This window comes from Lepus europaeus, chromosome 12 (assembly GCF_033115175.1).
Source record: "Lepus europaeus isolate LE1 chromosome 12, mLepTim1.pri, whole genome shotgun sequence".
Lineage (NCBI taxonomy): Eukaryota > Metazoa > Chordata > Mammalia > Lagomorpha > Leporidae > Lepus > Lepus europaeus.
Window position 1 is genome coordinate 96,427,818 of NC_084838.1, and position 11,022 is coordinate 96,438,839.

Sequence of the window (11,022 nt, forward strand, 5' to 3'; positions counted from 1 at the left end):
AGGCTAAAATGAGGGTGACTTTAAATTCTAGAATGTGTCTAGAGCAGCCAGGGCTGCCACCTGCTTGTGCCAGCAAAGAAATGACCAGGACAGGTGTGAAGGGAGCTAACACAGGGTGTGCCCCGCCCAACCTCACTGAGCATCGTCCCACATCCATGCATGTTTCTGAAAAGAGAGAAAAAAAATAATTCCGTTCATTGTTAAACCACATGGTGGATCAACTCTTTGAATAATGACAGCTTTATTTCTGCAGGCAGTTGCATTTTTGCATTCACAAATCAGAGAAAGGCAAGGCAAGACTCCATGACTGCTTTCCCAGGACACCTTGAGGCAGCCAGAGGCCTGCCCAGGTCCCCGCACTCCGGAAACTTAAAGAGAAAACATCCAGGTTTCCAAATGAGAAGATGTGGGAATACATTGTGCTACTTGGATCTCTGAGACCCGGGCGTGTTAATTCGGAGAGCTTTTTATATTAGATAACTGGAGCTTCCCATCCCATCTGCGGTCGCCCTGCCCTGCGTGTGGAGGATTGAGCGGGATCACAGCTCCCATTAGCACGGGGGAGGTTTCACATGTAAATCCCTTCACAGACAGGGAGCACCAGGGAGTGGCACAACTTGGGTGTTAGCTTTTTCTCTTAGAAAAGTGCCCTTGGTGGCTGGTTCTGGAAGCTGCTGGGGTGGGGTGGGGCGGGGCGGGGCGGGGCGGGAGCTGTCAGTCCGAGGGCTTTGCCTGCTTTCCCTTCTCATCCGGGTTGTCCAGCATTCTCAGCCTCATCTCCAGCCTCTGCTTCCATTCTTCCCGGAGCCTGGGGGGGGGGGGGGGGGGAGTGCCTGCGGTTAGTGATTTCCACTTCTGTTGCTCCATGGATGTGATTTTTTTTTTTCTTTTCAAGAATACAATTTTAGAATTTTAAAATTTATTTGCACTTATTTGAAAGGCAGAGACAGGTCAGTCCCCAAATGCTCCCAGTAGCTGGGGCTGGGCCAGGCAGAAGCCAGGAGCCCAAAACGCAATCCAGGTTTTCAAGGTGGGTGGCAAGGGCCCAACACTTGAGCCATCACCACTGCCTCCCAGGGTGCATATCAGCAGGAAGCCGGTATTGGGAGCAGCACTAGGACTCAGACTCAGGCATTGCAATATGGGATGTGAGTGTTCCAACGGAGTCTGAACCATGGTGCCAAATGACGACCCCTCGCCAGTATTTTTAAAAGAAACCCATAGTTTTCTTTTTTAAAAAACAGATAAAGATGAAAATGAATAAGCAAATGGGCAAAAACTATGAATAAGTAGTTTTCCTCCAAATTTAATGCTTCCCAAATTGATGTAGGGGTTCAATCTAATGGCAACCAAAACTTTTCCGTCACCATCAACACATTCATTCTAAATTTTAGATAGAAATTCAAAAAATAAAAAAGGGAGAGAGAAGATTAGCTAAAATAATTTTGAAGAAGACATTGGAGTGATGTGGTGTACCTAGGCAATCAGTAAAAATTTAGGCAAGCTAGAATGCCCACAACGCTGCAGAGTAATGCTTATCTCTGTAACTGCTGGCTTGATATGCCCACTCTCCCAGGATCCACCTGTCTCATCTGGGACCAGGGTTCGTGTTAGGACCCACCCCATTTGTATATCTTAAGGTACCACCCCGTATCTCATAAAGGAGGTCGTGAACAGGGGGAGGACCACACTATTACTGCTCTCGTTATTTTTCTTTTTCACGAGCAACCCTCTGGCCCACTCATGGTGGGTGTTTCTCTTGTGTATGACTGTGTGTTTATTCCCTCACTGTTAGATCAATCCTGTTCCTATATGCACACCTTACTGGTCTCCACTTGGAATTTTTATCTCTGTCGGAGACAGGAACCTGGATCGGAAGTTAATATGTGCATGCCCACATCAGGAGGACTCGCAATATCTGATTCTGAGAGGCAATAGAAAGTTTCCATCACCAGGGCAGCGTGGTGTTGGTGAAGGAACAAGTGGATAACGGCACAGAAGAGAGAGGCTAGAAATCAATGTGCACAAATGCAGCAAAGGCAGCTCAGTGTAGGAAGGAGAGTTTTTTTTTTTTTTTTTTAAGCTTTATTTATATATAGGGGGCCGGCACTGTAGTGCAGCGGGTTAACACCCTGGCCTGAAGTGCCAGCATCCCATATGGGCGCCAATTCTAGTCCCAGCTGGTCCTCTTCCGATCCAGCTCTCTGCTATGGCCTGGGAAAGCAGTAGAAGATGGCCCAAGTCCTTGGGTCCCTGCACCTGCATGGGTGACCCAGAAAAAGTTTCTGGCTCTTGGCTTTGGATTGGCACAGCTCCGGCTGTTGCGGCCAATTAGGGAGTGAACCATCGGATGGAAGACCTTTCACTCTCTCTGCCTCTCCTCTCTCTGTGTAACTCTGACTTTCAAATGAATAAATAAATATTTTTAAAAAAAGCTTTGTTTATTTGGGAGTGGAGCTGTGGCATAGTGGGCTAAGGCTCCATCTGTGGTATCTGCATTTGAGAGGTAGGGTTACAGACAGAGAGGGAGAGACAGAGAGAAAGGTCCTGCGTCCACTAGTTAACTCTCCAAATGGTCACAACAGCCAGAGCTGGGCTGATCTGAAGCCAGGAGCCAGGAGCTTCTTCTGGGTCTCCCATGTGGGTGCAGGGGCCCAAGCACTACCTTTCCAGAACATAGCAGAGAGCTGGATCAGAAATGGAGCAACAGGCGCCCATATGGGTGGTGGTGGCCCTGCCCGCTATGCCACAATGCCAGCCCCAGGAGGAGGGTCATTTAACAAATGATGCTGCAACATTATGGGCGCATATTAAAAAATGGGTTTAGTGTCTGCTATGGTCTGAGCGTGGGTGTCCTCCAAATTCACGGGTTGAAGTCCAACCTCTAAAGTGAGGAGGGTTTTAACCTCTGGCCAATAATGGACCCAGGTGAGAGTGGGAGCCACCTGCTTTCATAGTCTGAGGTTTTGGAGGTTAGGTAATACATACTTATCATGGGACAATCAGAATATACAAAAAAAGAATAAAGAAAACTGGTACTCACCTTAAGTTTTCTCTCTTAAGATCTTAAAATGAAAAAAAAAAAAAAAACCTTAAAGTAGCCTGGTTTACTTTCCTAGGAGAGATTCCCAGAGGTGAGATATTATAACTAAGAAACTATAAAAAATTGGAAGGCTCTTGGCACCAAATTGGCTCTAGGAAAACTTCTTATTTAAAATTCTTCTCAACTATGGGCCCAAAAAAGATGGCTAGAGAATCATTGGGTTCAAATTACCTGCTAAGGAAGTTCTGCATCCTACAGGCATGAAACTGTATTAATACATCAGCCGCTGGCCAGGAGCACCCTGGAAGAATTTTGGCGTTGGGGGCTGGCACTGTGGCATAATGGGTAAACCTCTGCCTGTGGTGCTGGCATCTCATATGGGCACTGGTTCGAGTCCTGGTGGTTCCACTTCCAATCCAGCATTTTGCTATAGCCTGAGATAGCAGCAGAAGATGGCCCAAGTCCTTGGGTCCCTGCACCCATGTGGGAGACCCAGAAGAAGCTCCCGGCTCCTGGCCTCAGATCGGCCTAACTCCAGCCATTATGGCCATTTGGGGAGTGAATCAGCAGATGGAAGACCTCTCTCTCTCTCTCTCTCCTTCTGCCTATATGTAGCTCTGGCTTTCAAATAAATCTTTAAAAATAACCAGAGCTGGACCAGGCCACTGTGGCCATTTGGGGAGTGAACCAGTGGATAGAGGACCTCTCTCTCTGTCTCTCCCTCACCCTGTCTGTAACTCTGTCTCTCAAATAAATTGTTAAAAAAAAAAGAGAGAGAGAAGAAAAAAGAAATAAGAAATAAAAGGTCTCTGTATTACAAGAGTTGTGAAAGATTTACTGCAGACTGAAGCCAACTTTAGGCTTATAACTATCAGGTTCTAACAATCTAAAAATATTGACTAATAACAGAAAGTATTCCAAATGCAGCTATCTTGATCCATCATTGTTGATTTTTTAAAAGATTTATTTTATTTATTTGAAAGACAGAGTTACAGAGAGAGGGACAGACTGAGACAGAGAGATCTTCTGTCCACTGGTTCACTCCCCAAATGGCTGCAATGGATGGAGCTGAGCTGATTGGAAGCCAGGAACTAGTAACCTCTTCTGGATCTCCCACACAGGTGCAGGTGCCCAAGCACTTGGGCCATCTTCCGCTGCTTTCCTGGGTGCATTAGCAGGGAACTGGATAGAAAGTGGAGCAGCTGGGACTCGAACTGGCACCCATATGGGATGCTGACACTGCAGGAGGAGGCTTAACCTACTACACCATAGTGCTAGCCCCTAGATTACAATCTTAATAAGTCCCAAATGAATGTAATTCTTCTTTGTCTCCAAATAGGTTGACTTTTAGCCTGGTCCATAAGGTAAATAGAAAAACTATTGTGAGCTAGGCTTCCAGTACTAGAAAACTGTTATCATGAATGACAGGGCTTTTTTGCTGAATTGCATAGTAATCACGCATTTACTGGCTATCTGATTTTGGGAAATCATGATCAAATCACAGTTGTAAGCTGGTTACAGACCAAGAGGTTGGCAAAAAATGAGTAAAAGCAGACTGAGTATCAGTGGGCTAAAACAGAATTTGTAACAGAAAGCATTGCACATTTTCTTATCATTTGCCAACTGTGTGTTATACAGCTTTTTTTTTTTTTTTTTTGACAGGCAGAGTGGACAGGGAGAGAGAGAGAGAGAGAGAAAGGTCTTCCTTTGCTGTTGGTTCACCCTCCAATGGCCACCATGGCCGGTGCGCTGCAGCCAGCGCACCGCGCTGATCCGATGGCAGGAGCCAGGTGCTTCTCCTGGTCTCCCATGCGGGTGCAGGGCCCGAGCACTTGAGCCATCCTCCACTGCACTCCTGGGCCACAGCAGAGAGCTGGCCTGGAAGAGGGGCAACCGGGACAGAATCCGGCTCCCTGACCAGGACTAGAACCTGGTGTGCCGGCGCTGCAAGGCGGAGGATTAGCCTGTTGAGCCACGGCGCCGTCCTGTTATACAGCTTTATATCAGTGAGCTATATAATAAGCATAGGCAGGGATATATGTGTGCATGCATTTCCCCTGACCCGCTCCTAAGAGCCGCCTGTGCAGCCTCTATCAGCACACCACAGCTTCCATTCGGACTTTCTCTCCTGGCACAGTTCTCCAGCAAGCCTCAGAAATAGCTCGCCTGGCCCCCGGCTTCCTGGAGGACCTGAATTAACACTTTTTTGGTGCAATGCATTTGTTCTAGGAATGGAATTTTGGAAATACTCTTCCCAATACCCCCTTTCACTTATTATAGGAACCACACCATTGTTTATTGCCAAGTGGGGAAGGATTCAGGACTTTATGTACCCAAGTGACCTTTATATCCTGTCTTAGGAATATTTAGACTGTTTGCTACCCCCTTTCGGTCAATATCTTTATCACTGTGTTGTCGTTTCTTTTTGAGTTCTCAGTAAGCTAATGAAGACAAAAGCATATATAGAGGTTTAATTTTGCATCAGAGAAGGTTAGCATGAGGAACACAGTGCCTAGAAGTTGGTGCACATATTCGGAGGAGCCATCAACCAGCAATAAAGCTGAAAGAGAACTTCTTCTTAAAAAGACTTATTTATCTATTTGAAACTCAGAGTTACAGAGAGGCAGAGGCAAAGGCAGAGAGAGAGAGAGAGAGAAAGAGAGAGAGAGAGAAAGAGGGAGAGAGAGGTTTTCTGTCTGCTGGTTCACTCTCCAGATGGCTTCAATGGCTGGAGTTGAGCCAATCCGAAGCCTAGGAGCCAGGAGTCTCCTCCAGGTCTCCCACATGGGTGCAGGGGCCCAAGCGCTTGGGCCATCTTCTACTGCCTTCCCTGGCCACAACAGAGAGCAGGATCTGAAGAGAAGCAGCTGAGACTTGAACTGGCGCCCATATGGGATGCTGGCACTGCAGGCTGTGGCTTTACCTGCTATGCCACGGTGCCGGCCCCAAAGAGAACATTTTACCTTTAGCCTAGAAAAACGGGGCTCACTTTTCAAATGGAGACCAAACAACGTGTGCATTGTGTATAATTTTAGAGTCTTCTGGTTTGTGGAAGAGTTGTAGTTTTTATCTAGGAACATGGACTCCTTGATTACATACTTCAAGAGTTCATTGAAAGCAGAAATAAAAGATATGCTTATTTTGTGGCAAAAATTTTTGAAATCCACACATAGTTTTTTTTTCCCACAGACTTTTTGGAGACCCCTCATAAACGTGGATTTCAGGATTTTTTTTCACAATATAAATGTATCTTTAAGAGCTCATTTATTTTCATTTGATTTGAATGACAGAAACACACACACAAACACACACAGATCTTCCATCTGCTGTCTCATTCACCTGCTATCTCCCACGGTGCACACTAGCAGGAAGTCGGATCAGCAGTGAAGTAGCCGGAACTCGAACGAGGCACTCTGACTTGATATACAGGTGTCCCACACAATGACTTAGGCTGTTGTGCCAAAGGCCCATCCCAGCTTATCTTTTCCTTTCATTTTCTACCTTTTTGAAGTACCCATGTATGAGGCTTAACTAGAAAGCTGGATGTTGCTTGTGAGATTCTTAAGTCACAGTCAAAATGTCCTTATAGGAGCCAGCGAGGATCAACCAGACCCATAGTTAGACTTTTTTTTTCTATCATGTACTAGACGTTAAATACATGTGTCCATTTGATTTCTCCGAAAATCAGATTTGGGGAAAACAACTGAAAAATAATGGCAGTACCATCGTCAATCATTACTTAGGAGTGGCTGCAGGGGAAGTGTGGTCTTGGCTCCAGTGCAGTGCAGGACCCAGAAAGCTGGCAGCTAACTCAATCAACTGTGCTCCCCCAAAGCCAAGATTCTTAAAGCTCTGTATGGGGTACTTGTGTTGCTATCCTATTTTCAAAAGTGCAAGTTAAATAATAATAATTTTGTAGTTGACTGAATCCTTGACCTTCCAATTCAGATCTCGGTACTCCTCTCCTAACCTCCACGCTTTTGTTTTATATGAAAAGGCAGATGGTGCCCCGTGTGGGAGAGAAGCTGCCCTCACAGCTATTTTTCCATAGATGGCCCTGAGCCCGGCTTCCTTGTGACCTGCATCTCACTGCAAGGGTCACAGGTTGGAGCCTCCGTCAGCACAGGCTTTGGCTCGCTGACCTGACCAACTCAATTTACAGCCACATTTTCTGCCCCTTCACTTTGAATGGGAACTCTAATAAACTTTTCTCTCTGCTCTTTCTGTATAGACGAACTCTTGCCTTGTAAGCATTGAAATAGTGATTTAATTTGACCAACAGATTATGAGTCAGATTTCTTTTTGCTTGCAGCTGTAAGGCAAGTGTGAGAGACAAGGGAGGTGGGTGGTCTTCCTTCTCAGGCTACCAGATTCAAAGTATACCTGACATTGCACTCTGCTGGCTTCTGAAGAGGTATTTTGTAGGCCATATATACATATAATTTTTTTTTTCTTAGACTCTCTACACTATGTCTCAGTTATTGCTCACTTGGCCCTGAGTGTCCACAGATTTATCATGTGAACTGAGATACTTTTGAAAATAAAAGGAAGCACGATCAATAGTGATACCGGAATGATAGGTGTGCACCTAGGCCGTGCCAGGAAACCAGGCAGCTTGGACCCTCATGGGTCGTGGTTATGGGTCCAGCATACGCTGCCAACTTCTCCAGGGGACTAGAGAAGTGTTGTTCTAGCCAGACTCAAAGAAAGTAAGAAGGGTTCCAGGTCCAGGGGCACCTGCCCACTTGTGATCTCACCTCCCCAGGTCCTCTGCCAGATAGCTTCCCTCCCTCTCTGTCAGTGAACTCACAGGTGTGTGCTAACCACACTCCGCTCAGCTCTGCACCTTGCTGGGTTAGCCCAGCAGAGGGAGAGGAATTCCAGACATCATTGGCTTTGGTGGGGGACTTTGAGGTTTTTGTCCCTACTGTTGACTCAGAGCATCTCTTAATTGCATAGTGTGTTGGGTTGGCCTTTCATGAATGATGGCTAGAATAAAGAAAGATGAGGGTGTTAGGTGTTTATGTGTTGGGGGTTGGGCACACCTGTGTAATGCTGTTGGGGAGACACAACCCACAGGGCTGGAACAGGGGCCCGGGGGTTTATAGCATTCATGTGTCTACAAATGTGTACTGCAAGATTATTGTTTTGTGGGGACAGTGTTTCAGACTGCTCGCTCAGCTCAGCAGGGAGTTATACAAATGTGCTGATGTTCTGGCTCTGGTTTGAAAACCTCTAGATTCTTTTTCTGAGGGCTACATGTACATTGATTTGTGCACTTTTTTTTTTTAAGCAAAAGTAAAAGCAAAACCTCCAGATTTTCGCCTGTTGCTTACAGAATTAATCGATTTTTAAAAAAAATTTGGCATTGATAAAGGCAACAGGTCTGGTTGGTGGGCTCAAGACCCGAGGAGACCACAGGAGGTCGCCCCTGCACCCGCTCCTTGTTCTGTGCAGTGCGGCGGCTACGTGTCTGGCCTTAGACCTGTATTTGGGGAAGACAGTGGTGAAGTGCCCCATAGTGAGCTCTTTGAAGATCAATTCCTTTGGCTATCAAAGGTAGAGAAAAACGCCCCAGACTTCAGAAGGAAACCTAGGCCAGGGCACATGGGAACCTGGAGGAGGAAAGAATGGGCTCTATGGACCAATGGAACTGCCTGCCTTTTCTCTCATAAGTTATCTTAATTGCAGAATAGCATAGTATACAGTGTCATTGTAGAAGCTTTGGGAGGATAGGAGAGCACACACACAGAAGCGGCCATCCCAGCAGTCAGAAATAGCCATTCTTCATGTCTTTGTATGTGCTCTTCTACTCTTTACCCATACTTATAGACCATGTACAGGGACCTTAAAAAAAACTGGCATGGTGCATACAGCCAGCGCCTGTGGCACCAGCATCCTGTACAGGTGCCGGTTAGAGTCTCGGCTGCTTCTCTTCTGATCCAGCTCTCTGCTATGGCCTGGGAAAGCAGCAGAAGATGTCCCAAGTCCTTGGGCCCCTGCACCCATGTGGGAGACCCGAAAGAAGCTCCTGGCTTCAGATCGGCACAGCTCTGGCCGTTGCAGCCATTTGGGGAGTGAACCAGTGGATGGAAGATCTCTGTTTTTCTGTTTCTCTCTTTGTAATTCTGCCTTTCAAATAAATAGATAAATCTTAAAAAACAAAAAAACACTATGCATGGATTTCCAGGGGGCTTGGGGGGCACCAAATACTCTTATTTTTAATTCCATTTTCTGTGAACTCATTGAAGTACCCTCTTCCCCCTACATGATTGGGTTGCAATTTTTGCTTTTCATCCAGCCCTCAGGGCTCCTGGAGAGGAAGATGCCATTAAGTTCTCACAGCTGGCAGCAGGAGGATGGCAAAGACCACATGAATGAGAGTCCCACTCCCCTGAGGCTCTCCGGGACTGGCCGCTGTCACATAGAAAAACCTGGCTCTGCCCACCAGGTGGTCTGGAATGCGGCTGTCCCTTGGGTATGGAAATAAACAGACCTGTCCATATTTATAAGTTATTAATTCTCCCTCAGGGATGACTTGGTTGTCACAATGCGGGAGCGAAGTCCTGCTGACTTCAAAGGTTTCAAGGCTAACATCTCACAGAGCACAGGACAGCACCTCGACAGCAAAGTGTGCGGGAGGCTGCCTGGCTCTGCCACAGACGGTTGCAAGGCACCGTGTCCTGTATTTTCCAGGTTTCATGATGTTTTCACATCTTAAAAAACTTGCTGATGTGGGAGAGATTCCCCCCTTCAGTACCGGCTCTTTCTGGGAGACAGCACAAGCCTCAATCTCCAAACCCGCCCGTCCAGGGCCTGTAGCACCATGCGCCTCTGACCTAACTCTCACGAACTGAAGGCAGGGTTTCCTCTGTCCCAGACCTCACCGGGAGCAGGCAGCAGGTCTCAGGAAACCACTCCGACAGCCTAAACCCTTCTGGAATGATTCCAATCAGCCAGTCCTAAGCCACATACTCTGCCCTGTCTTGCTATTCCCATGGAAAACCCAACACAGGCTCTGGCTTAGGCACCAGCCCCCCCCCCCCCCCAACCTCGCCCCACCTCTCACCCAGCTCCTCTGTTCCACCCTCGGGCAATGCTTCCCCCTTTGCCCCCCCACCCCAGGGCAAAGGGCGACCCCCTCTCTGGAACCTGTGTGTATCATAAAGGTTGTCCTTCCGAACCTTGTCCTAATTTCCACCTGTAGCCGGGCAGCCTCGTGGTACCACGGCCAGCACGTGCGTTCTTAGAACAGTGAGCAGTGCCACAAATTCAGTGCCTTCCCATCTGGTGTATTTCTGGGCAACCTTGGTTAAAGGTAGCAGGGAAGCAACCCACGTACTTTCTCAGGGCGCTTCGTCCCTGGCGGTCTTCCTCCAGTGCTCGGTAGCAGGTCTGTTTGCTAATTTCTTTTTCCCAGAAGCTTTTGAGCTCATCACAAGTTTCGCAGCAGAAGACCTCCCGGCGGATGTACTGATTGTTCATCCCCTGGAACAGACAAGAAAAAGCCAATCCCAGTCCTCCAAATAAAACTGCACTAATTTTGGAGTGACAGCGAGATAAGTTTCAAAACGGGCACTGTGCCGGTACACACAAGGCAGGCTCATGGTCTGAGTGTGTTTCTTCAACAGCAAATGGGGATGGCAATAATAATTACGTCAGGAGGCAGGGGTTAAGCTATGGCTGCATTGTATATTGTAGTGCTGGTGCAAGTCCCAGCTACTCCACTTCACATCCTGCTCCTGCTATTGCGCCTGGGACTGCAGCAGAGAATGGTCCAAATACCTGGGCCCCTGCCACCCATGTGGGAGGCCAGGCTGGAGCTCCATGTAATCCCCTGGGAGCTGGCTCAATGTATACTCAGTGTCAGATTAGGAGACTGGAATCGCCCCATGGCCTCCTAACAAAAGCTAAGAGCTGGAATTTGATGTAGCTGTGCCCTTCCTCGGAGTGGGTGCTGCTCGCCAGCACAGGTGGGG

At 47.4% G+C, this 11,022-nt stretch overlaps 1 protein-coding gene across 1 annotated transcript; it reads right to left on the minus strand.

The window, feature by feature from the left end:
- Positions 1–714: 714 nt before the first annotated feature.
- Positions 715–10,528, minus strand: FAM240B (family with sequence similarity 240 member B). The gene is made up of 2 exons (XM_062207118.1): positions 10,386–10,528; positions 715–808 (listed from the first exon to the last, which is right to left on the minus strand). The coding sequence occupies exons 1-2, from the start codon at positions 10,526–10,528 to the stop codon at positions 715–717; spliced, it is 237 nt and encodes a 78-aa protein (XP_062063102.1).
- Positions 10,529–11,022: the final 494 nt, after the last annotated feature.

Bases quoted from the DNA above. Each gene is read 5' to 3' on its own strand.
- FAM240B (XM_062207118.1), bottom strand. From the start codon at position 10,528: ATGAACAATCAGTACATCCGCCGGGAGGTCTTCTGCTGCGAAACTTGT. The intron at 809-10,385 runs GTACGTGGGTTG...CCCCCCCCCCAG, and splicing joins GGACGAAGCGCCCTGAGAAA to GCTCCGGGAAGAATGGAAGC.